Source organism: Eschscholzia californica, unplaced genomic scaffold (genome assembly GCF_041429995.1).
Source record: "Eschscholzia californica isolate CP2 unplaced genomic scaffold, dmEscCali1.0.p SCAF_5, whole genome shotgun sequence".
Taxonomy (NCBI): domain Eukaryota; kingdom Viridiplantae; phylum Streptophyta; class Magnoliopsida; order Ranunculales; family Papaveraceae; genus Eschscholzia; species Eschscholzia californica.
Genome location: NW_028238472.1, coordinates 26,558,875 through 26,585,402, shown reverse-complemented (window position 1 = coordinate 26,585,402; position 26,528 = coordinate 26,558,875). Strand labels below are relative to the sequence as shown.

Here is a 26,528-nt window from a genome sequence, read left to right as displayed (position 1 = left end):
AAAAAAAAAAAAGGAAGTGTGTAGGGCGAAACAAAATGGTAAGTTTGCTTACTTGGTACATCTCGGGACTACTCTAATTTTGGTGAACGAAATAGTTGATTTTATTATGTATCCTAATATGTATGAAAAAAACTTGTAAATATGTTTAACATTGAATATTCTGATAGTATATTCATTTTTGAGTTAATTCCTATATGGCCCCCTACTTTGTGACCAGCTTCCTTTATGGCCCCCTTTTTTTCGTAAATTCAAATATGGCCCCCTATTTTCATGGAAATGTCCTAACTACCCTTCCTTTAAATCTTTTTTCAAAATAAAAAAAAAAAACAAACACAATTCCACCTCGCTTCCCTCTCCACCACTTATCTCTCTCCACCTCACCTCTCTTCCCAAATCATCTTTCTCTCTCTCCAACTCACCTTTTTCTCTCGCCACCTCACCTCTCTCTCTCTCTCCACTTCACTCTATCTTCTCCGATGAAGGTCGCCGGCCGGAATTTTTCGGCCGGCGACCTTCATCGGAGAAGATAGAGTGAGGTGGAGAGAGAGAGAGGTGAGTTGGAGAGAGAGAAAGACTATTTGGGAAGAGAGGTGAGGTGGAGAGAGATAAGTGGTGGAGAGGGAAGTGAGGTGGAATTATGTTTGTTTTTTTTATTTTATTTTGAAAAAAGATTTAAAGGAAGGGTAGTTAGGACATTTCCATGAAAATAGGGGGCCATATTTGAATTTACGAAAAAAATGGGGCCATAAAGGAAGCTGGTCACAAAGTAGGGGGCCATATAGGAATTAACTCTTCATTTTTTTTGAAACAAAATTAAAGGGTTAATTCCGTTTTGGCCCCCGATTTGTGACCAACTCGCCGTTTTGGGCCCCAATTGTGTCCGACCGTTCGTTTTGGCCCCAAAAAATTCCTAAATGGCCCCAAATTTTTTTCAACCTCCCAATTCTACCCCATGGCACTTCTATAATTATTTTTTTTCTTTTTCTTTGTCCACCTCATCTAACAATTACCACATCACTCTATCCACCTCACACTTCTTCCCCGGCGAAAGGTTGCCAGCCGGAATAAAAAATTCCTGTCCGCCACCTTTACCAAAAAAAATAAAAAATTTCTTCCTTTCTCTCTCCTCTTTTTCTTCTTCTTTCTCTCTCTTCTTCTTACATTCTCTCTCTTCTTCTTCCTTTCTCTCTCCTCTTCCTCCTTCCTCTCTCTTCTTTTCCCTCAATCTCTAAGCTCCCCTTCGCCGGCAGAAATTCCGACGAAAAGGACAAGGGCTTCTAGATCTGGAAGCCCTTCATGAAAATGAGGGTTTCCAGATCGGAAACCCTGGTCTTCACGAAGGGCTTCCAGATCTAGAAGCCCTTTGTGAAGACGAAGGGTTTCCATACCAGAAACCCTCATTTTCACGAAGGGTTTCCGATCTGGAAACCCTTGTCCCCTTCGCCGGAATGTTTACCGGCGAAGGGGAGCTTAGAGAGAGAGAGAGATTGAGGGAAAATAAGAGAGAAAAGAAGGAAGATGAGTGAGAAAGGAAGAAGAATGGAGATAATGGAAGAAGAAGAGAGAGAAATGAAGAAGAGGAGAGAGAAAGGAAGAAATTTTTTATTTTATTTTGGTAAAGGTGGCCGGCCGGAGTTTTTTATTCCGACCGGCAACCTTTCCCCGGAGAAGAAGGCTGAGGTGGACAGAGTGATGTGGTAATTGTTAGATGAGGTGGACAAAGAAAAAGAAAAAAAAAATAATTATAGAAATGCCATGAGGGTTGAATTGGGAGGTTGAAAAAAATTTGGGGCCATTTAGGAATTTTTTGGGGCCAAAACGAACTGCCGGACACAATTGGGGGCCAAAACGAAAATTAACCCAAAACTAAATGCATCTCAGCAAATACTTGATTTAGGAGACTAAATTTATTTTTGAAACCTAAAATATAAATAAGATCAAATAAAAAACAACCAACTGATGATTTATGAATAAATATAAAAAAAGAATACAAAAAATAAAGAATTAAAATATAGAGTTGAATAAATTGTTAATTTACCGCCCTATCACCCTGTCAAAGTTTTGGATTTTTGAGTAAACAGTCCAAAATCTGGGGGGTAAACCCAAAAAAAATCCACTCTTGCCCAAAAATTAGTTGCAGGTCCAAATGTCAGTTTTTTTTTTTATTCCCCTCTTGCCCTTGGACGGGACATGCTGACGTTTTCCTGAAAAAAAAAATGTCTGGTAAATAAAATAATTTACCAGTAAACGAAAAATTTAAAGTTTCAAAATTTCTTGAAAATTTAAATTTAAAATTCCCGCCCAGCAAACCATCTCTTCCCGGTAAATAAAATAATTTCCCGTACACAAAAAATTCCAATTTTCAAATTTTTTTGAAATTTTCAAACGAAATCTTTTTTTCGAAATTTTCGAAATTTTCAAACGAAATTTCAAATTCCCGGGCAAATTTTAAAAATTTTTTGAAAATTTTAAATTCCCGCCTAGCAAAAGTGTCTAGTACAGAAAAAAATTCCCAGTAAATAAAATAATTTCCCGATCACAAATTTTTTTTTTCGAAGTTTTGAAATTTCAAATTCCCGCCCAAATTTTCAAAATTTTTTACGAAATTTCAAATTCCCGCCCACCAAAAATGTCTAGTACAGAAAAAAAATTTCAGTAAATAAAATAATTTCCCGAAAAAAATTTCGTTTCCCGGGAATTTTTCGGTGCCTGTTCCGTAATTTTCTGAACAGTAGAGATTCGAATGGACGGGTTGTCCGATTATTTTTCAGAAAAAAAAAAAATAGTTTCCCGAGAATTTTCGATGGCAATTTTGTAATTTTCGATGGCATGAACGGTAAATACTTTATTTTCTAAGGGCCCTTTACGTAATTTTGACCCCCAAAACTGACACATTGGACCTCCCTTACATTTTTAGGCAACTTTGGGTGGGATTTTCATTTTGGCCCCCTTTTTGGACCAACGGCCCAATCCCTCCAAAGTTTTCAATGCTAAAATAAATTCTATCTCTTCCGAGGCAACAACCGACCTTTACCGACAAACACCACCTTTTTTTGACAAAAAAATACTAACTAAAAGTTGGACGACATCTCTAGGCACGGCCGACGTTGATTGCAATTAAACTAAGATATTCATAGCAATTTGCCTGAAGGCTTCTTTCTTCACCACACATTTACACACATGTTCTATATGATAAAGTAAGAACATAAATAAGGGTACAAGTAAGCGTATGTTAGCACATCTACTTAACCTAATAACATTATCCTATAGATAATTTTCTTCCCAGCCGAGAGGAGATGTCCTTCCCTGATGAACAGCTCCCTGTTTTTAGAGATAGAATAAGAAGAAAACGAAAAATTGGCAAAATCAGTGGCTGTTTCTCTCTGTCCAATTTCCAACCGAAACTCCCTAAGAAATCTTCTCTTTCTTTACTCTCTTTGATTTCTTGCTTTATCTTCATGATTTGAGATACTCTCTCTAATCTCAAGAAATATCAGCTTTCCTTATAGAATTCCACAGCTATCTTCTTCAGTGTGATGAATAATCCGGTTCTCTCAATCTATCCATCTCCTCCTCTAATGACTCTTTCCCCCTCTGTTTTATTTAAAGAGAGAAAGAAAATCTCTCTCTAGCTGTTTCTATTTTTGTTCCAAGAAGATAGAGATGAGATAGAAAGAATAAGAGGGATCAGTCCACAATCAAATCGCCCGGATCTCACCAATTGGAAGCTGTCGCGAAGCAGGCATAGGAGCTGATGTAGTGTTTCGCGAAGTAATTTGAAGCGTTGCTTCGCGCGTCCAGATTGAGCCATATATGAGGGAAGATAATGACCGTTCGATCTACTAGCCACGTGCAGGTCTAAGGTGATATCAAGCGGCCATATCTACAGAATCATTCACCCCCTCGACATTCACTAGTACCACTGCCCATGACAGAAGAAACCCCGGGCTGCATGTGACCCTTTAGATTAACCTTTTCCTTGCGCGCCACGTGTCACTTGAAGATCTATATTGACTCGATTTTGACTTAAACTTTGACCAGGTCTATTTTGCTCCCGGACTCTGATTTGACTTCCACTTTCGGCTACGGGTCCGTCTTGAAGTCTAGTTTCATCCGAGTATCAATATTTGCCAAAAATTCCAGAACGTCAATACCACCAAATGACCAAAATGCCCTCAAGTGTGTCTTTCCCCCGCTTTTAGCTATTTTTCACACCGAACTCCGTAATAGACACCTGAGAAACACATAATTCATCAGAGTAACTGTCTGAAATGAACTAAATAATCCGAGTTAAGAGATTCAGATGAGACATTTTCATGTCTCATCAGATAATAATGTTTCAAACCATGACATAAGAAGCAAACCAATGCAGTAATAAAAGCCAAACACATGAAATTCTTGTATATATCTCCACATAAATAGACTGCCCACAAAAAATTTGACCATATGAATCATACCTAACCGATTTTTAGCTACCTCACCATACCCTTATTTTACCTTTGCTCAGCTGTGCTTCAAACAAATACTTCATAGGAACGTAATATGCCCAAGAAAATATGAAATCAATTTCTTCCTTTGATTAACAGAAATAAAAATGATTCGTATCAAAACAAAGAAAGGGTTACAAAACAAACCCTTTAACAACAAGTAGCATGGTATTGATGTCTCTTAAATTGTAGGATTAGAAGTCGCAATGCTCGTGTCTATCGGCGTATAACAATTAGCCTCATCTTAATTGACTTCCTCCCTTCCATTTCAAAATTAGTTGTAGAAAAAGACTAAGCTGAATCTTTAACTTGTATCTACTTAAAGTCATAGAAAGTAAATCAACTAAGAACTTCATGAACATATAATTAGTAGCAATGAGATGTTTGAACTCAATATGGAATAATAAGCACAAAATTGCCCCAAACTTAACAGACGATCTAAATGTTAGAGAGCATATGAGATATCTTAGATGAACAATCCCACATTGGATAGGTTAATATTAGTGTTCTCTTACAGAGTCTATATAAAGGCCTCAAGTGTAATAGCTAAGATAACAATCTAAATCAACACTCTATTTCCTCTTATATTATTATCTATCTCTATCACTAAAAACACGGGAGAAATCAAAATAAGAGCAAAATCAAACTAAAAACTCCACAAAATCAAAACAAATATCTAACTGAATATCTTCACACAACTGAAAGTGACGATGTCAAAAAATTGCTTTCCGTTTTATCAGTATGAAACAGGGAGTTGATGCATGACAACCTCCATTAAGTTGATTGTTTTGCTAAGTCAGGTCAAACTCTAGCGGTTGAATCTACTTCCGGCTCTGGTTCTCTGGTTTTCCTGCTCCTCGCCCTCTAGCTCCTTGCTCCTTGCTCCTGCTCCTAGCACCTTGTTCCTGTTAGTCTGATCTCAAAGGGGAAAAACCTGCAAAGGGTTCGAAAACCGCTCTGATGCTCAAGCCAGTCAGGGTGCTCTTTGCAGTAAAAGAATGAATATCGATTGATCCTTTTGGGGGCAAGTTATGAGAACTCTGAGTTTCTTGTGATCTTTTTGGTGTAAAGAGATCGTGTCCTGTGAAGGACGATGTAGGGGCCTTTTATAGGCAATGTTAAGCCGACTGTGATTAGTGGCGGTGGTGAGGCGGTTGCCGTCAAACCGAAGGGAAAGTTTCCTCTCTTGAGTATTGATAGGCCCAAAATAGGTCTATTCCCGCAAGTATAAGGGGTCAAGTTATAGTATTTTAGTAAATTCGTGAATCGTCCCAAAGGATAGGTAGGCACTTCGGATATTGACGGCGAGTTTAGCCCAATAATCTAAATGTCAATAACTAACTTGGAAAAAACACTAACACACACACACCCCCACTTCATAAATTTGATGATTGATTTGTAAGAAATAAGAAAACGAATAAATCTAAATAAACTATCTAAGAGAGAGGTGAGAGGATATCTAAGGTTATAAAATCCACCGCCTAATTTCACTTTATAAAATAAGCACTTAATTACTTAAATCTCTTTTGTATTTACTCGGGATCCAATATAATGAACTATTTGGATTCCGGATGATGTTCTAGATAAAACAATTTTATAATTACTAATTCTAATTGTCTTCCTTATAGAGATTCGGATCGCTTAACTATTATTCATCATCTAAAAAGCATACTCCATCTAACAACTTAACGAAAGTATGAAATATCTAATTATGAGGCATGAGTAATGGAAAGAAAATCCAATCCATATAGATAAACAATCAATAGACATTAAAGCACATCAAGGGATTTTAATTAATCAAGAACAAGTGTTACAAAGATCCAAAATGGGTTTCATTCACAACCTTAGATTGCTAAGTTAACTATACATGAAATCTAGAGTAACATTCATTGACATTGTAAAATAAATGAAAATACTAAGAAATTAATGGAAAGAAATCACCAAGAATGTTCAAAATCCATATTCCCATGTATCTCCATTTTATCCAAGATTTGCTCCATTTGTGCTCAAGAATTTTACTCCAAGAAATCCAAGTAATAGCTATTTCATTGTCACCCAAATAAGAGAAAGAAGGAAAAGGAAGAAATTAGATGTAGAAAGAAATTAGAAAAGAAGAGAGAAATTGGAAAGAAATTATGATGGAATGGGTGGTAAAAGAAAATAATGGAGGCTAGGGTTTTTTAGTTTAGAAGAGGTAGAGAGAAAGGGAGACTAAAAGAGGAGAGGGATTGAGTGGGTTTTCAAGTCTAGAGAGAAATGAAAGAGGTAGAGATTTATTTATAGATGGGTTGATGGCTAGGGTTTTAGGAGTTAAATGGGAGAAAGAGGGTTAAAATAGGAAGTTAGGGTTGCTTTCTACTCAAGAAATGATTTCTTATTGGTTGAACATAAAGTTAGACAAAAAGGAGGGGCATAAAAGTAATTTCTGGAGGGCTTAAAAGTGAAAAGGGGGACCACATGCTGCTGTCTGTTGGGTGCATTCAGGATGTGCCACGTCACCTGGTTGTGTCCCACCAGCCGAATGGTGCACAATAGTGTCCCACCAGACTACATTGTTTGACTCCAACTTTGACTATGCATATCTCACTCTTCCGGACTCCGAATTGACTTCCGTTTTCTCCTACGAGCTCGTCTCGGACTCTACTTTTCACTCGTCACTGACCTTGGACAAATTTCCCAGAATACCCTTGACTCCAAATGACCAAAATACCCTCCGTGTATCTTTTTCTCATTTTAAACCATTTTTCACACCTAACTCTGCAAAAGACACCTAATCAAGAAAACCAACCATTTCATTATAATAAAGGCTCGAAACGAACTAACTCGACTAAATTAAACGACTAAGATGGGACATTTTCATGACCCATCAAGTATCTAGGGTTTCTTTTAGAGTCTATCTCGGATCTTTGATAAGCGAAAGTTCCTAAGTTTAAGGATCTTTCGTAGATATCTTGCCGAAGTGATAGACTCTGAAGGAGAAGTTTCCTCCTTCAGATACATGGAGTCCAAACTGGCTTAAACACTTTGAGATGTGTGGCCAATTGAGATCTTTCTAGAAGTTTCGGGATTAAATCGGTAAGTTGCTTGGCGCTGCTACCTCCCCAGTTCTGGGCGTAAGACACTGGTCGAACCTGTGCGGAATCCCTTACTCATTTGAAGACCCCAGGGCTGATATGTCCGTGCCGAGGGCGTTTTGCAGAACTGGTTTCTTCTGGGCGACCTCCCAGGTAAGGGAGTATTCGATGTACCATCAGGGGCTCAGCCGCCTTGCTACCTTAAGCCGAGTTGACTCAATGGACTTCAGGTCTGATCTTGACTCTTCAGACGTTAGTCAACGTCTGGACATTTTATGCATCATCAAAAAAAATTCTCCAACAATAACCAAAGAGAAATTGGATCTGCATCAAAGAAAGTTAACCAAACAAATAAACATATCGCACTAACATACGTATTTGAGCATTCCAACTCTGCCATTAAAATCAACGTAAGATGTAGAATCTAGCTCCTCCTATTGGTCAAATTTCAGGTGGCACTAAAAACCTAAATTCAGAATTTTACCCTTCTACACAAACCACAAAGTATAGAAAAAAAAATCTACCTGCAGGCAGGAAGCAAATGCTATTTGTACAAAATACCTGGTGCTCTGAAATGGAAAAAAAGAATTAAGCAAATACAAGAAGAGATTATTAAATGAATAACCATAACATGAATCAGATAGTTAAAGTACCGAATCATTATCTTATAACAAAAGTCATAACGGTTCGGTGAAAACAAAAACAAAAACCCTTAAATGTTAAGAGAATTTGTGCGCATAGAGAAAGTGAGGAAGAAGTTGAAGATATTCAATTCAGATAGAGATGTAGAGATTTTTCAATTCATTTGGATCCATTGAGCCTCGAAACGAGTCAGTAGCAGAAATTCTTTTGGTTCTCTCCACCTATGAAATAATAAAAAAATGTTCCTCTTCTTCTTCCTTCTCTCGAGAGGATCTCTCCACCTATGAAATAATAAAATCGAACTGTTCCTCTTCTTCTTTCTCTCTCGAGGATCTCTCGTATCTCTCTTCAACTGATATTTTCTCTGCGTAACTCCTTTTCTCTATCTTTAATTTTGTTTAAGGGGTTTGGACGTTTCAGGGATACAAGAAGTAATGTTGGTGGTAAATGGAGGGAGAGAGAGAGTTATTTAAATTTGGTCGTTGATTAAAAAAATTAAATGAAGGGGTTTTGAGTTTTGACGGTCTAGATTCATTGTGTTGTTTACTTTCTTAAATCAAGTGGTGAATGAATTGTGTTTTATTTAGGTGGGTAAGAGATCTCATGGCTAATATCCGAGAAAAAAACACAACGGACAGTTAGATTTATCCTAATGTTTGTCCCAGTCAGCACAAAACGTTGTGTTTTGTATAATAGATGTCTCTCTCTTTCTCTCATTCTCGCTTCCTGCTCAATCAAGAGAGAGGCAACAAAAAGGAAAGAAAGAGGGAGAGAGAGAGAGAGAGAGAGAGAGAGAGAGAGAGAGAGAGAGAGAGAGAGGGAGGGAGAGAGAGAGGGAGGAAGGGAGAGAGAGGGAGATTGAGAGAGAGAGATAGAGAGTTAGAGAGAGAGAAAACGAGAGCAACATGAGTGAGAGAGAGAGAAAGGGGAGAGAGAAGAGAGAAAGAAGAAAAACGAGGATATGTCAATTTTTAGACCCGAAATGAAGATGTTCCCTAGATAAAATTTTGTTGATCGAAGTCTTTATGTAAGGAGACTTTCTTTATGCCCCCAAAGCATCAGCCTTTTCTATTTGCTCGGTCCCCTTGAAGGCTGGAATGGTGACAAATACAATCCCTCAACTCGCCATAAGATAATTCCTTAAAAAAAACTCGCCATAAGATAATACAAATACACACGCAACACCCAGCAGCTGCACGAGTTACCCACACAAAACACTTAACGAAGTAAAGTCCCTAACCACTCCCCCTTGCTGAATTACAACCACAAAAAAATTAAAGGTTATAAAATCCCCTTTTTTAACAATTGGATAATCTCATTATTTCATTATAAAAATACTTCTCTCCACTACAAAAAAAAAAAGCAGAAAATGCTTCAACTTCCAAAATATAAATAGAATTTCAAACTCTTTTGCTTTTTTCTCCTCTTTAACACAGAAAACACAGAGATGCTTAGACTGAATGCTGCCTGTAGTCCGCAGGTCGCCACTGGCAGGCAACAAACAATGTTATTCCACAACTGTGGTTCTTGGATACTCCAGAGAAGCCGGTTACCATTTCCGCACTCATTTCAGGTCAAGGCGTTGAGAGACGAGACAAATGGAGGTGCAAGTGGATTTACCGGAAGAAACTGGGAACCAGATATAGAAATTGAAGTTCCTTTTGAGCAAAGACCGGTGTGTATTTCGTGAACTTGTATATATTTGATAACCTCAATCTCGAAGTTCTGCATCATGTTCTTTATATTATTGTGTTCATGCTTTTGATCTTGGCTTTGATAACAGGTAAATGAATACTCATCTCTTAAAAATGAACCATTATATTCTTGGGGCGAACTTAGTCCACGATCGTTTTTCGTACGTCTAGGAAAGCTCTGGTTGATCACCTTCACAGTTTTGGGTGCCCCAATTGCAGCTGCAAGTTTCGACCCTTCCAAGGTAAGCTTAACTGAATAATGCTCCACTTAAAATTAGATTTCCGTAACATAATATATATATATATATATATATATATATATATAATGGAAATGAAGAGTTCTTAATCACAAACTTAGTTTTAAAAGAATTCGACCTCAATGCTGGCATGGTGCTCTAGCTTACGGCCGCAAACTCAATTCGTTAGTAACTGATTTCTCGACATCAGATCCTGGCTCCCCTGAGGACTGGATACCATAGATTCCATAGGTACAAGCTCCTTAGGACTGAAAGGTCATAGATGTTAATTATTCATCTTTAAGAGTGAAAACAGGAAAGGGGAGAGCATATACAGATGGTACCTCCCACAGTCAGAGTGCCACATATAAATGACGAGATTGTTACCAGGAAGACGGGATTTATTTTCATAATTGCAGATTTACTAAATTACTTCTTATACAATTGCAGGAACCTCTAAGATTTGCACTAGCTGCTGGAACTGGAACTCTTTTTTTGGTGTCACTAGTTGTCCTGAGGATATACTTGGTATGCTCGTAATCATATTACTGTTTCCGTATAAGTTTACATGTGTTATCTCCTATGAAAAGTTCGCAATGAGGTATTTTTCACCCGAAAAGGGACACAAACTTGTTAAGCCACAGGTATATTGCCAATATAGATATTTACTTCCCGGAATTTCCACCGACATGATGGAAATTTCGACCGACATAGTAGAAATCTAGCAAAAAAACCGGAGAAACTAATACTAGAAACATATCCATTTATTCGTCTTTTTCATCTTCATTTCTCTTAGATCTCTCTTGATTTTTATGTTATGTTTTCCATGGTTTTTAAATCTATTTGAATGATTTACGCCTTGACTTAACTGTCTAAATTGATTTTATCTTAGTAACACCTGTAATATGACTGTGTAATTGACATGACTGTGTAATTGACGATACCTTCTCAAACTAACATAGTTTGTTAATTGATATCAGTAAGAATGTTATCTTTTGGGTGTTATAGCCAAAAAATTATTCAATTTACCCCCGGAAGTAACTGTGTAATTGTTAATACTCCCTCAAACTAATAGATAATGTTAAACATCATTTTTATGTTTCATTATGGTTTAATAATCTTGTTATACATAATTGCATCATATTTCTATCATTTCTGTAGATTTGTAAGATTTTCACACTGACCGAAACATTTCTACGAAACGTTTCCACTTTTGGACCGACCGAAATTTCCACCGAAACCGAAACTTCATTCCTTGCATTTAACGAGGACGAAACATGTTAGAGCTATTTCTGACCACCATGTGTTATAATATTTCTCCCTACACCTTCAAACCCCACGGTTATCCTAGATTCCTAGTGGTCTTCATTTCCTTCACTATCGGAGCAAGTGAATAATTCCATCATTGTTTCGTTAAAAGCCCTGAAGTAGGGGTTGGTTATATTGCAGGGTTGGAGTTACGTCGGCGAAAGACTTTTATCAGCAGTTGTACCCTATGAAGAGACAGGATGGTATGATGGACAAATGTGGGTAAAGCCACCAGAGGTTAGTTCTCGTGTCTAAAACCCTATCTCTTCTGCATGACAAAACTTAAACTGTGCAATAGGGTCAGGAGTTTTTCCACATCAGAAATTGATATTTTGTATGTATATCTTGTGTATGCTTGCACACAATATAGTTAGCATCATAGAATACCACTTTATACTAACATCTTTCGTGTATAACGGACATAAGACCTAAGACCTTGGAGAAGAAACACCCTATATTTTAAGTTTCACCGTTCACACTATCTGACACATCGTAACAGTATCAGTTACCAAGATCCTTAATGCCCAGTTTACACATTCAAATTCATTGTAGTGCAGCCAGATTAATGCATAATCATATAAAAGTTTATATTTCTAACAAGTAAACATACAACTTTGATCTGTAATCAGGTAGATGATTACCTGCTCTATTTTAAACTTCAACTTGCCTTCACCTCCTCAGAATCGTTTCATCCCTAAACAAGGTCAAAGGCAGAGTAAAGTTGTTATGAAAACTTTCAATGGTCCACTACGAATTACGATGCACATTAGTTGTCATCATGGAGACATTGATCTTAGTAAGCAAAACTAAAGATCTACATTCCAAGGGAATTACCAAGAGAAGTGCCAAATATAAATCTAGCTACTACACAGAAAATTTAGTCAAACAAGTAACCAGATTTCATGACAAACGAAAAGATATGAGAAGTGAGAACTCAGAAGAAAAGCGTGGCCTAGCTGAGAAGGTTGCATAAGTTTTGTCCTATATTTACTTGTATGCATCAGTACGTGTCTATAATTTGGAGATGCGCAGAGGAGAACAAAAGTGAGCGGCTGGAGAACCAAGACCAACTTGTGTATCAATTAGATGAGCTATTACCAGTTAACCAACCTTCACCATCCAAGCGCTAAAATTTAAACAGATAGATAAATTTGGCTGATTGTCACGAAAAGAAAATTAATCATTTTAATTTCAAATCATAACTAGTCTACTTGCTAATCTACAGAACCACTTGGACTAAAAGAAGAATGTGGTCATGTCTGAAGTGATGTTTAAAGCTACTATCATCCCCAATGATGATTAAAGTTCATTCAAACTTTAATCCATAAGTAGAGTCTGTTACGAATTCTCATTATTGGTTCTACTTGATCTTTCCTATTGCCATACAAATGTGCTCAATCAGATCCCTTGAGGTTCTCACTAAGAAAATGCATTTTCTCCATTACAGGTTTTGGCTCGAGACAGGCTTTTGGGCTCTTATAAGGTATTCATGAAGTTCATGATTTAACATTTCTTATGCGCTTGAGTTATACCCTAGGATTGTCTTATTTCTTGGAAGAGATTGGCATATGTGCTAATTGTTTTACTTACAAGTAACAAGGTATAGTTTACTTAATATTGGATACATAAGTCTATTCAAACTTCATAGATAAGTTGCAAGTATCGAGTTATACTTGGAACGATACAGGTTAGTTTCTTCAGGCTACAAGGCAAATTTGAGTACATTGGCACAAAAAAGCCTACCTCCGATTAAGCTTTTCTAGAAATCATTTCATGTTACGGCTCTATCAAACAAATACATATGTATGTAAGTATATACAAAAGTCAGGAATGTGACTACAGTAAGAGTTTAACATATTATCATACAAAAAATACTCATGATACTGACTACACCTAAACTGTTGTTCCATGCTGTCTACTATCAAAACAAACAGCCTCTTTAGGCTTAAAATAGTTTTATTCAACATTTTATAGGATGAACGAAGTCATACTCTGTTCTTCTTAAGTTTGTTTTTTTGTTTATCAATTTTTCCGTTGTTTAATTAATATTTAAGGATGTGAAAAAGAGATGGTGACTGAAGTTCTGCTATTCATTAAGGTAAAACCAGTAATCAAGTTGCTGAAACAAACACTAGTAGGCACAGGCGCCCTGCTCGTGTCATCCGTATTTTTGTTCACCTTTGCCACGCCGGTGCAAGATTTCCTTCAGACAAGCTTCGCTACAAAACAGAACCACTTGAAAAGTGCACCTTCCGAGCTCACTGCGAAATCCAATATAAGGTAACAAACTAAATGGTAGTCTATTTGTTAAACTCTTCGAATCTCCTACTAGTTAATATATATTTTTGTTTTCTCTATCGTGGAAACCTTAGAAGGGAAGATTTGCTAAGATTGCCAATAGACGTGAAGGGTGATGATGATCTAGCTGCAGCTGCTGCAAAGGCTGCAGATGGTAGGCCAGTCTACTGCAGAGATAGGTTTTACCGTGCATTGGCAGGTGGACAGTACTGCAAATGGGAGGATCTACTTAACTAAGGCAGAAGATAGATATTTTTTTCGTCAAGAATAATAATAAGATTTTCACTGAATGTAATAAAATTAACTATAGAAAACATATTGAAGATCAACTATAATGCTCTGTTACTAGAAACATCAGGTAAAAGTTACATTTAATGAAATCACAGAAACAGAAAAAGATTGCAGAAGAACAAAAAAACTAGAGAGAAAGAAAACAACAAGATTTCATTGAAATGCAATGAAATTAATCTATAGAACATGATATGGGCTTCTCATCGGGGCATCAGATAATACATGGCCACAATCCCCAGACCAAATAGAAGCAAGTCATGCAATGCCTGAAACAGTTGTTTACTCTGTACTAAAACATAAAATACTGAAAGCATTGAATACCCAACTTAAAAAGCATATTCTTACCTATGCGGGACTCCTTCTAAGAAGCCCTAATTAGAAGTCCCGGTCCTAGATATTCGAAACACAACCTTTTGGGATGCTGATATTAGGTGGAAGGAACAGTTCCTTGCAATTTCACTCTCTCCTTCACAAGGAGCCAACTCTGTATTGTCTTCACACAAGTTTTTTAAATCATTTGAATTAATAAGAAAGGGGGGAAACTATACAAGGGGAGGAAGCTTATATTGCATAATGCTATCCTTCCAGATGAAAACAAAATCAAAGAAAGAAACTGACATGACAGATTTCATTCTCCTACTCCAAAGGTATAACATTCCTTTTGACCTCATCCTCCTTAATATTATAATCTAACTGCTTGTCCTTGAAAATGTTGTTGTTCCTCTCTTTCCAAATACACCAAACTATGGCCGCCGGGATCATGTTCTACACGTGCTTTTTTCTTTTCTTCTTCCTGATGTGTCTCATTGCTCCATGGCTTCTTGGATGCTTCTCGGCTTGCACCATGAAACATTTGCAGCTTTGACGAAATAATTCCAAATGCGATCAGCTACAGGACAGTGTAAGAATAAGTGATTTGAGGATTCCTCCTCTTCCATGCACATCACACACCGGCTTTCCAATTGAAAACTCCTCCTTTTGAGGTGCTCGATTGTTGGGAGTTTTTGTAGACAAGCTGCCCAGATAGTGATGCTCACCCTGGTTGGGATGTTTTTACTCCAGTACATCTTATATGGTTACTCCTGGGGCTCCTCATCATTGCTAGTGAGTCTCAAATAAAGGTTCTTGACAGATATTTCTCGCACTTCACCTGATTTCCATACTTTGCTGTCATGGTCCTCATTAGGTTTGCTATTATTCAGAATCTCCATCAGATGCACATAAATGGGGATCTCCCAATCGTTTAGGTTTCTTCTGAGGGTTAAGTCCCAACTGTCTATCTGACTAATCTGGGACACCATAGCCTCTTGTTGGCAGGAAATACTATATATTGCTAGAAATCTCTCCCTGAAGCTGATAGGTTGGCACCATACATCCTCCCAGAATCTGATATTGTTTCCATTGCCTAGTTTCCACTTCGTAAGGTTGTTAAATTCTTCAACTTTGTTAAAAATCCGTCTCCAAACTGCACATCCATATGCTTGCTTTCTGCAGTTCTTTCTCCACTCCTGCACAGACTCACCATACTTCTCTGAGATGATTTTCTTCCACAAAGCCTCCGTCTCTGAATCGAATCTGATATTGTTTCCATTGCCTAGTTTCCACTTACTAAGGTTGTTAAATTCTTCAACTTTGTTACAAATCCCTCTCCAAACTGCACATCCATATGCTTGCTTGCTGCAGTTCTTTCTCCACTGCTGCACAGACTCACCATATTGTTTTCACACAAGTTTCTTGCACCAACGGAGAATGTTAAACACTTTTGCTTCGACAATATCTTTAATTGTTTGTTTCCTTCTTTTTGCTTCTTCAAGGTCTAGAGTTCTATATGCCATAGCTAGCAAGTACATTGCTGGGTGGAGTCTCCTGTATAAAGCATGGAACATCACCATTGCAGCTTTTTGTGGGTACTGGGTAATCACCACTGACTAAAGTTTCAATATGACATAGAGAGATACTGCATCCTTGAACTTTTGATTTTTCATCTCGAAGAAGGATATATTCTTAAAGAGTGTATGTAGTGTTCAATTAGGACTGCGATTGTGGGTTTTTTTTAACGATCTATCAAAACATGGAGATGTTAACTTACTCAGGCTGATCAATTGGATCAGAGCTGTCCCACTGCCTCTGTGATGGTACTGTTCTGCCTCTTTTATCTCGACCAAATGTTTCAATGTACCAACCTCCAATATCGTGCAGGTGACTACGGGGCTCAAATAGCCAAAACCTGCATAAATACGTACAAATACTTCATATAGGTTTCTGGGTATCAAGCAGACTGTAAAATGAATTTGACATATCAATTTCAGGTTGAGAAACAAGGATTGACCACTGAAATTTTCAATACTCCAATGACATGTACAAAACAAGAAAACCAAATCAGATGTATACTGAGTAGGCGATAATGTATATACAATTGGTAACCAGGAAAATGCTTACTTGCTAGATGGTAAACGGGCTCTGCTACATCTACATTCACAAGCAGAAACTTCATTTCCATATTGATACCAATGCATGTGCTTCACCTGACATCCATTTCAGTTGAAGCATCATTGGAAGTGAGATAAATAAAATAAACAAATAGTGAGTCTTAAACAATAACATGGCAACAGCAGTGATCCATTAGTTAGAACCTTTCACTGTAATTTAAGTCCAACTAATATAGTAATATCAGTCTGTTGGAGAGTAGTCAATGTCATTATAACTCCATTGTACTGAAACTAAGCATAAGCAGATCCCTTTATCCGTAAAGTATTTAAATGCATTTACATGTAAATCAAAAGAACTAGAATCAATAACAAGAGAGGTGCTGAAACTGGGTCTAAGACTGGATAAGTTCTGCTTCTATCAACAAATCTTTATACTGCATCTGATTGGTTGTACAATGTAATAAGCCACTAGGCAGTTGAGGAACTTCCGCAAGAAGTGTGTAAAGGACCAATGGAATCATCACTTTCTACTACAAATACCTAATTTGGGCATATTATCGAACAGGAGTCGAATGTCAGGGAAAAGATTTTAAGTTAGGTAATACAAACCAGCAGAGTTCTGTGTTTCATAACCACATGAGTTTGTGTGCCACTATTATTATAGACAGAGCAAGATCCTTCTTCTGATGTAGTTCCTAATCCGGCTATTGTTCCCAATAGAATCCTTGATGCAGAAGACGGGCTCATGGATAACCCCGTCCTAGCATACACTGGACACTCTTGCGAACTGAGAAAAACATGTATATGGTCTTCATTGTCTTCATTTCGGATTCCATCACAACAACTTTTAGGTGGGATTCTTGTAGCCATCGCAACAACATTTCCGGAAATATGCAATTCTAAATCTTTATAAGTATCTGATGTACTATCCCTAGGTTGCTGAATTGGCATCTGTGGGGTCTCCGTATTATCCATCGATTCAGAGCTCATGCCGATTCTTTTCTCCTTAACAGACTCCGTCATGCTGCAGCTAACAGCTGCAGAAGACTTTAACTTTTGATAGCATGCTTGTGATAATTGAGGAAGCTTATTAGCTACGCATACAATTCCAAAAAGATCGCGTCCTGAAACCAAGTGAAGCACGTTAGGTGTTTCGCATGTAGATCTCTCCTCAGCTTCAAAACAATCAGGAAGATAATCCATGGATTCAATTGTAGGTCCATAATAAGCGGCACGTACAGCTGAATAAAATTCCCCCTCTAGTACATCGAAATAACCTGAGCCAACCACCACCTTCTCATGCGAGACAATATCATTGATAGCGTATCTATACCATCTTAGCCATTCAACAACTTCCATCTTCCTAGATACTGCAATATGTGACACATATATGTGCATGGGTGAACCTTGTCTTGAACATTTCTGCGTAACCGTTCTCTGAGAGACCAGATACTCGTCATAGTAAGCCCTTTTCGCCGAATCTGACAGAATCTACCACACATCAGACAGACAATTTTTTGTTATTCTTTAATGAATTAGAGGAGCTTTTAGTAAGCCAGAGTTACAAACACACATCGACAAATGAAGTTTCCAAATGAACATCTCATCTCAAATTAAAAGATACTGAAGCATGTTCACAAATTAATAACAACATTAGACCAAATTATTTGGAGGCAGAAATTAGTGAAGATGAGGTCGTTAGGGATATGAAGGATCTTGCTGGTGATAAAGCCCCATGGCCAAATGGGCTCCCTATCAGCTTCTTCATCAAATGTTGGGATATTATCAAAATGGAGTTCATGATGACGGTTCAGGAGTTCGTTGACACAGCTAGAATGGACTGGAGACTTAATTACACATTCATAGTTTTATTACCCAAGAAGGAGAACGCTGCCATCTTATCTGATTTCAGACCAATCAGCTTAGTAAGTGGAGTTTACAAGATTGTCTCTAAAGTGTTAGCTTCGAGGCTCAAGACTGTATTGGATGATCTCATGTCTCCTTTGCAAGGTGCTTTTGTAGCTGGGAGGCAAATTCTATATGGTGTCCAATGAGTTGATTGACTCGAGAAGGACTGGTACACAAGGCCTCATTGTTAAGGTGGATCTGGAAAAAGCGTATGACAGAGTGGCATGGGACTTCCTGTATCAGGTTATGGAGAGAATGGGTTTTGGCTATAAATGGAGGTCGTGGATATTTGGGTGTGTTAGCTCGGTATCCTTCTCTATTATGGTGAACGGGAACCCCACTAGGCCGTTTCACAGCTCAAGAGAAATTCGACAAGGGGACCTTCTGTCCCCTCTCTTGTTTCTTTTAGTTGCTGAGGTGCTTATTCATTGCCTTAGAGTTGCTGAAGAGAGGAATTGGATCCAGGGCTTCAAGGTTAAGGAGGATGGTGTGGCTGTCAACCATCTTCAATTTGCGGATGACACTTTGTTTTTCTTAGATGACTCTACTATCCAACTGGGGAAACTAAAGGACATTCTCATTTGGTTTGAATTAGCATCCGGCCTTAAGGTGAACTATTCTAAATCAATGATTTTTCCTGCCATCCAAGATCGAAAGTGTGGCTGCCAAGACTGAGGTAATTGGTTGTTCAAAAGGCAAGTTGCCCCACTAGTTACTTGGGACTTCCTATGGGCCAGTCTTATAAGTGTAAAACTCTATGGGACCCGGTGGTAGAGAAAGTTAACAAGAGGTTGTCTACTTGGAAGGCCAGAACTTTGTCTAGGGGAGGTAAGCTAACTTTGATCAAGTCAGTACTCTCAGCTCTCCTTCTTTACTTCTTATCCTTATGCAGCATCCCTTGCTCGGTCCTCAAGGCTATAGACAAAAAAATGTGACTTATTATGGCATGACAAAGAAGATATAAAGAGAATTCATTGGGTGGCTCGGGATCTTATTTGTAAGGAATTGAAGGAAGGGGGCAGTAAGAACCTGAAGAACATGAACAAAGCTCTTCTGTCGAAATGGTTATGGAGGCTAACAAACGAAAAGACGGCTCTGTGGAGAAACATTATAGTGGAGAAATTTGAAATGGTTTAGGCAGTAAGAACCTGAAGAACATGAACAAAGCTCTTCTGTCGAAATGGTTATGGAGGCTAGCAAACGAAAAGACGGCTCTGTGGAGAAACATTATAGTGGAGAAATTTGGGATGGTGCAAGGTGGTTGGGATCACAAACGTATCAAAACATCCTACGGGTGTGGCGTCTGGAAAGGGATTGCTGGTAATGCTGAAGAGTTTGGGATTGCTGGTAATGCTAAAGAGTTCGAGAGGATTACAAAATGGAAGCTTGGGAATGGTATCAACATCAATTTTTGGCATGACATATGGTGCCACCAACTACCTCTTAAAGACAGGTTCCCAGCCATTTATTTTGTGTTGCGTTCAGAAATATCTCTGTTGCACAAGTCGTATGATTGGGTTCGAGGAGTTTGGGTGACTCAGACTAGAAGGCATCTTAATGATTGGGAAGTAGTGATTTACTCCAACCTGCTGGACCAGCTTGGACTTTTCAAGCCTTCTATGGAGTCAGAAGATGCCAGATCTTGGGTTTTACAAGAAAAAGATGTTCTTACTGTGAAGAACTGCTATCGGAGATTTAGGTCGCATGCCTCGAGTGCAAGGGCTGAGTTTGATTTCAAGTCCATTTGGTCTCCCACCATTCCTCCTAGAGTCAGTTTCGTTACTTGGGCAGCAGTACTTGGTAAGTTACCTACGATGGACAACTTCCAAAGGCGTGGGATGCAACTTACTAATTGGTGTGCTAGATGTATGACTAATGGAGAATCGATTAGTCATCTATTTATTCATTGTTGGGAGGCTTGGAAGCTCTGGAACTTTTTCATTGCCTCGGTTTGGAGGTTAATGGTGTTGACCCAAGACATTGCCATTGCTGTTGGATCTTTGGATAGGGGCTTCTCACAGAAAGACTAGAAAAGATATCTGGGTGCTAATCCCTCAGGCGATATGTTGGTATATCTGGAAAGCTAGAAACGAGGGCATTTTTAAAGACTCGACCAAAAGTCTGGTTGTGGAAGTGGAAGACGTCATTGGTTTACTTTTTCACTGGAGTAGGAATTTGTGGTCTTATAGGAACTTGTCATATCTTGATTTCATTTCTAATTGGGAGGATATCATGAAGTAACATCTTCCCTATGTGAACTCTCCAATTCTTTTGTGCATTCTCTCTTTTTCTAATTAATTCAAACGTTTCAAAAAAAAAACATCTCCAACCTGCGCCCGGCTGAGGCCAAAAATTAACTTGCGCCCGGCTGAGGCAGAAAATTCAAATTTTCGGCCTCAGCCGGGCACTCCAATCCCACTGGGTTGGGGCTGAGCCCCAAACAACCACTTCCGCCGACCCTAATTGAATTTTCGGCCTCAGCCGGGCACTCCAATCCCATTCGGTTGGGGCCCCAACCGACCACTTCAGCCGACCCTAAGATTAGGGTCGACCGAAGTCCCCAACATGACTGTTGGGACATCCCAACGGTCATGTTGGGGTTGATCCTAGCCATTGGAGCAAATCCAACGGCTAAAAATGGGTTCAACCCCTATAAATAGGGGTTGAACCCATTCTTTCTTCATCCCACTCTAAAAATTTTTATCTCTTTCAATTTCTTTCTCTCTAATCTCTTTCAAATTCTTTCTATATTTCTCATTCAAACTTTAAATTGGATCTTCCTATAATGGATCCTCGAGATGTTAACAAAATGTTCAGCGAAAGTTTTATGGAGATGTTGTCTCCTGGTTTTCTGCGGCCCATTTAAGGGATGATGATGATGAAACTTTTGATGATTCTTGTGGGCAAGAAGTCACGACTTCCACCAAGATAACTAAACAGGAATCGTATAAACAAGATGAAGATATTTTACTTGTTAATTCTTATTTGAAAATCACATTTGATGCGGTTGTCGGAAATTGTTAGAAATATAAAGTATTCTGGCAAAAAATAACGGATGAATATAATGCGCATGCAAAATATAAACGCACACTCAGGAGTTGTAAATCTCGTTTCAGTGCGATAAACTCTGACTGTCAAAGTTTTACCTCTACTTTGAAGCTAGTAAATAAAGTTCCAAAAAGCGGGGAAAACGATTATGACCGGGTAATAATTCAAACTTTTAAGTCCTTTATTTCTATCTTCACTTCATAATATAAACGTAAAATAAATTTTGTTTATTTCAGTTACAAAGAGCGCTTGCAATGTATAAAAAAAGTCACCAAGGAAAAGGCTTTAGATTCCAACATGTTTACAAAATGGATATTTAGTGTTTGGGTCAAAGAAAAGCACCGACATTAGCATTTGGGTCAAGAGTTTGTCCGTTATAGGGTCTGGGTCACAGACGAACCGTTGACCCGGTTGACTTGAGACACTCGTTAACAATCGTTAGTTTGTGACCTAAATGCTAATGTCGGTACTTTACGTTGACCCTAACACTAAGTATCTCAAAGTAAATTATAATGCCAAAATAAAAACATATTGATCAATCTAACAAAACTACAATGTAGTTCATAAACATAAATGTTCATTGGGATCGATATGTCGATCATATCGGGAACATGTTTTGTTCTGCACTTAATGCGCGCCATCGAATCGTTGCGTCTTTCCACTCAGAAAATCAGTTGTACCAGTTTCTCGAAATATGAGATTCTTTTCCCTACAAGTTCTCTAGATCACTATCTTTTTGTTCTCATGACACTCATCTTTCTTATCGTGGAACTCTCTATACTTTCCAAAATGTTTTTCACAAATATCACATGGACTTAATTTTCTTTCCGAGTGTTTGATACAATTGCCCTCTGAGAATCTCATATGCCGAGTTCTTAGGACTATTTCCTTGATACGTTGAAGGGGTCTATGCTCTGCAGTAGATCCATTGGAGTGACCGTTGCTAACACCCCTGAAATCCATGCATCTTTCACTAATTTCTCTTAAGCCGCCCATATTAACTTCCAATGATTAAAAGGTAAAGTTAGCGTTAGGGTCGATAAAAAAGTACCGACATTAGTGTTTGGGTCACAAACAAACGATTGTTAACGACCGTCTCTAGTCAACTGGGTCAACAGTTAGTCTGTGACCCAGACCCTATAACGGACAAACTCTTGACCCAAATGCTGTCGATACTTTTCTTTGACCCTAATGCTAAATATCCCTTTACAAAATTTTGATGACACACAATGAGTGGATGTCAGACATGCCAGTAGTGTCAACATTCGGCAAAAGAATGTACGTACACAATAGTTATTTTTGTGCTCCATTCTTGATTTACTGATTTATTCCTCCATCTTAAAAAAATAAAAAGAAAAAAAAAAGAAGAAAAAAAGAAACATTTAAAACTAAACTAATTTCTATTTCAAGTTCAAGAACTAAACCCTAGTATAACCGATAGTGGACTTGTTATTGATCTTTTAGACTCTTTACCCACTTAATCCAAAACTCAATTTTAAAGTCTTAAAGTGTAGTAGTTCCTAGTAAAACTATTCCATGTAGTTTAGTACAAAAAGTTCAACCGAATCCAGAAAAACCAGATAATATGATCAACTCTTGGAGAACCAGATATAACTGAAAGAAGTAAAATGTTTACGCAAAAATACCTCGTAAGCTGCAAGAACTTGAACGAATCGTTCAGATGAATTTGAATCCGATGACGAGCCTACAAGATCAGGGTGAGTTTCTTTGGCCAATTTATAGAAAGATGCTTTGATTTCACCGAAGGTGCTGGTTTCTGAAACCCCTAAAATGTCGTAGGCGTTTTCTCCCGCGAAATCGTTTGCGGCAGAATTCGTATTGATCCAGCGTTTGTTAATTGTAAACGCTATTAAATTTTCTGCTTTTCTAGAGTAGAACGCCATTATGACTTGGATTTTGGAGCAAAGAAGTTGAAAACTGGAGCTAGTTTACACCAGTTTGGGAGAAAGAAAGAGGGAGACGAAGGATTTAGGAAGATAACTTAAAAGGTTATTTCGCAAACTCTTGACCCAAATGCTACTGTCGCAAACTCTTGACCCAAATGCCTCTTTCACATGGCGTTCCTTAAATTCAGGCAAAAAGTATAGATGATTAAGATGAACAACTGGACTTGTTCGATGCTAAAATTCCTCGAAGAAGGTGCCGAGTATGATAAAGCTTGTTCTCTACAATTTCCTTTGGACTTCCTCTTCTCTTTAGATTCAAACCCAACCCTTTTTTTCTGAAGGATATATCCGTAAGGTCTGAAGGAGGTGTCCTTCGACCAAAGTAACAATGCGTTCAATTTATCAGTTAGGATAACGATGAACTAATCCGGAAGATCATCTAGTCCGGTCGAATTAAGGATCGTAATGCTTTGCTAGATGCCGGTTACGATTGTCGGATCACTTCGATTATTCGCGGCTAACATAGACCGAATCCTACAACGGGTTACACACAAGAGTGGTGACTTGATTGGAGAGATTTGACTAGAGGGAACTAAGTTTAAGATGGATTAGATCCAACTAAATAGGCCAAACGGGTTCCAATGGCGATTTAGAACAAAGATAGAAAGAACCGGACTCGGAAGGGGTGCTCGGAGGAAGGCTCAAAGGTCGGTCATGTGATGGCTATTGGAAAATAACCCTAACTTAAAAGATGGGGGCTGTGTTGACCAAAAACTACACCTGGGCCCTCGACGATAAAATGTCCATTGAGACGTCAAGCCCAACTCGACTCGCTTGTCCTTGTTTGGGCCCAGCCCAGAAGTCTCTTAATGGGCCTTCGTCAACTAAACCCTAAAACTCGTGTCAAGGCCCAATCACGTGCAAAGAGTTTCCACATGCACAAAACTCCACACGCCCGAATCTCCACACGTCTGGCGCTCGACACGTCTATATCTCCACGCACCACGTGTAAGAGATTATTTAATGAAGAGATCCTCTACATGTCAAATATATCCATAATGACAAAGATCTCAGACTTGGTCAACGTAACTCCAACAACGAATATCCCCCATTAATGAAAGGCATAACATGGTAACGTCTCACATAAATAATAAGACCATGTACATGCACACTGAGAGTCATTACCAGAGAACATGCACAACCGTTGTGCATGTACAACTCGTGCACACGTCACCACATCCCAGGTATCTTGCCATGCATTTACTCTGTAACGGTCAAACCTTTACTCCCCCCAACGGCTCACTCCTCAAGCCTATATAAAGAAGAGCACTTTCATTTCTCAGATCATCGAAAGTAGAGCAAAGCAACTCATACTACTTCTTCTTCTCCACTCGCTCTCTGTTCTTCGACTATCCTTGAGACATTTGGCATACAAGTTCACCTGGTTCTAGTCGTCGACACTACTAGACGCCTCAAGGGTGTTAAAGCTTATCCCTACTCGACGCTTCCTGCTCGACGCTTCCTGTTCGACGCTTCCGGCTCGACGCTTCCGGCTCGACGCTTCCGGCTCGACGCTTCCGGCTCGACGCTTCCTGCTCGACACTTCCAGACGTCTTCGAGGAGATCCCAACCTTCTTCTTGCTCGACGCTACTGGTAACATCCACTCTCATACTTCTGATCATCTCACTCCCGTAGATTCGAACTCCGGTCATTCTACGAGCCTAGCCACTCTCCGATTATACATCAACGGTTATACCCTCGGCTTTTCATTTATTATTTCATTGTAATACTTTGCTGACTTGACCGTCGGAGGGCCCTCGGCAGGCACCATCCCGGTGTCCCCCAAGTCTTCACGGGTTTGTTCGTGTTTGTTCACTTTCTTTTGCAGGTTTCTTCTAGACGTTGTTGGTGCCCATCAATCAAGAATTCGACGTTTGGAATTCCAGAAGACGTTCACGCTTCCGACCTTCAAACTTCCGACCCGTAGACTTCTCACCGTCTACAGCTTGGCGCCCACCGTGGGGCCTCAACAACTAACAACGAAGACAATCAGCCAAATGGAAGAAAACATGACATCTGCTCCCCTTGACGTTTCTGCTCAACTTGCTGCACTTACCGCTCAAGTACGAGAGAACTTTGAACGCTTCAAAGCGATGGAAGAAGAGAACCTGTTGGTTACAGCAGAGAACCAATTACTCCAGGAAAAATTACTGAACTTTCTATGACGACTCCAGGAGGTTCCAGAATTCATACCTCTAGAAATGCCAGACCAGTTCCTACAAGTACAGAAGGAGCAGGCCCCTCGAGTCAAGAAATTCCTGTAACAGTTGGAGGATCAACTCCAATCCCTACCGCTACTCCTGTCACACCATTACGTGTCTCCCAGCACACGCATCAAACTCTTCCAACTACTACACCCTTTTACTCTTCTCTCCCATATACTTTACCTACTATGTATCCTATGACAAAAGGATCAACTCAAGTTAATGTATCTTCTGATTCGCTTCCGTTTGCGTTTACAGGTACTCCTCTAGAACAGGCAATGGCAAAGAAATTGGCAGAGATGGAAGCATTGATTACACGTATTCCAGGAATGCCCACTCCTTTCAAAAAGAGTCTTCCTCACAGCTACGCTGACTCGCCCTTTGTCGACGCTATCGCATTGGTGGAGATGCCAAAGAAGTTTTCTTTCCCGAACATGAAGATGTATGATGGTACATCTGACCCAGATGACCACATTGCCTCTTACAAATAGAGGATGTTCACAGCAGCTATTCCAAGAGACCTTCGTGAAGCCTGCATGTGCGAAAGTTTTGGGTCTAGTCTCATCGGACCAGCATTGCAGTGGTACACAAACCTCCCAAATAACTCGATTGCATCATTTGCCCAGTTGACGGACACCTTTGTCGAACAATTCGCCAGCAGCAAAAAGTTGGAAAAACTTTCTGGTGACTTGTACCGAGTCCACCAAAGAAGAAGAGAACCACTACGTGACTACGTAAGAAGATTTAACAGGGATAAAGTATCTATCCCTTATTGTAACCAGGAAACTGCTGTAGACGCCTTCAGAAAAGGTCTTCTACCAGATGGAGAGCTTTACAAAGAACTCACAAAGTTCAACTGCACTACAATGGAAGACGTATTAGCAAGGGCGTGGGTAGAAATTCGTTGGGAAGAAGACGAAGCCCACCGAACCAGGTCATAC

The 26,528-nt window shown here is 39.0% G+C and overlaps 3 protein-coding genes and 1 long non-coding RNA gene across 4 annotated transcripts in view; 2 read left to right on the top strand and 2 right to left on the bottom strand.

Annotated features, from left to right (window-relative positions):
• LOC147538028 (uncharacterized) overlaps positions 1 to 26,528 on the top strand; it is a 199,868-nt gene that overhangs the window by 145,246 nt on the left and 28,094 nt on the right. The window lies entirely within an intron of this gene.
• LOC147538031 (uncharacterized) lies at positions 9,431 to 13,540 on the bottom strand. Its single transcript, XR_015225207.1, has 2 exons — positions 12,083 to 13,540; positions 9,431 to 10,402 (listed from the first exon to the last, which is right to left on the bottom strand). It is a non-coding gene; the product is annotated as an uncharacterized LOC147538031 (long non-coding RNA).
• On the top strand, positions 9,564 to 14,136 carry CGLD27 (DUF1230 family protein (DUF1230)). The gene is made up of 7 exons (XM_086640422.1): positions 9,564 to 9,878; positions 9,987 to 10,139; positions 10,584 to 10,661; positions 11,583 to 11,678; positions 12,889 to 12,924; positions 13,540 to 13,721; positions 13,814 to 14,136. The coding sequence occupies exons 1-7, from the start codon at positions 9,651 to 9,653 to the stop codon at positions 13,974 to 13,976; spliced, it is 936 nt and encodes a 311-aa protein (XP_086496548.1). The 5' UTR covers positions 9,564 to 9,650; the 3' UTR covers positions 13,977 to 14,136.
• LOC147538029 (Chaperone DnaJ-domain superfamily protein) lies at positions 14,458 to 23,674 on the bottom strand. The gene is made up of 5 exons (XM_086640419.1): positions 23,062 to 23,674; positions 17,069 to 17,950; positions 16,470 to 16,555; positions 16,120 to 16,257; positions 14,458 to 15,896 (listed from the first exon to the last, which is right to left on the bottom strand). The coding sequence occupies exons 1-5, from the start codon at positions 23,317 to 23,319 to the stop codon at positions 15,752 to 15,754; spliced, it is 1,509 nt and encodes a 502-aa protein (XP_086496545.1). The 5' UTR covers positions 23,320 to 23,674; the 3' UTR covers positions 14,458 to 15,751.

Bases quoted from the DNA above. Each gene is read 5' to 3' on its own strand.
- LOC147538029 (XM_086640419.1), bottom strand. From the start codon at position 23,319: ATGGCGTTCTACTCTAGAAAAGCAGAAAATTTAATAGCGTTTACAATT. The intron at 16,556-17,068 runs GTTTGTATTACC...AATGGATGTCAG, and splicing joins TGAAACACAGAACTCTGCTG to GTGAAGCACATGCATTGGTA. The intron at 16,258-16,469 runs GTAAGCATTTTC...GTATTTATGCAG, and splicing joins GCCCGTTTACCATCTAGCAA to GTTTTGGCTATTTGAGCCCC.
- CGLD27 (XM_086640422.1), top strand. From the start codon at position 9,651: ATGCTTAGACTGAATGCTGCCTGTAGTCCGCAGGTCGCCACTGGCAGG. The intron at 10,140-10,583 runs GTAAGCTTAACT...ATACAATTGCAG, and splicing joins CAAGTTTCGACCCTTCCAAG to GAACCTCTAAGATTTGCACT. The intron at 13,722-13,813 runs GTAACAAACTAA...TGGAAACCTTAG, and splicing joins ACTGCGAAATCCAATATAAG to AAGGGAAGATTTGCTAAGAT.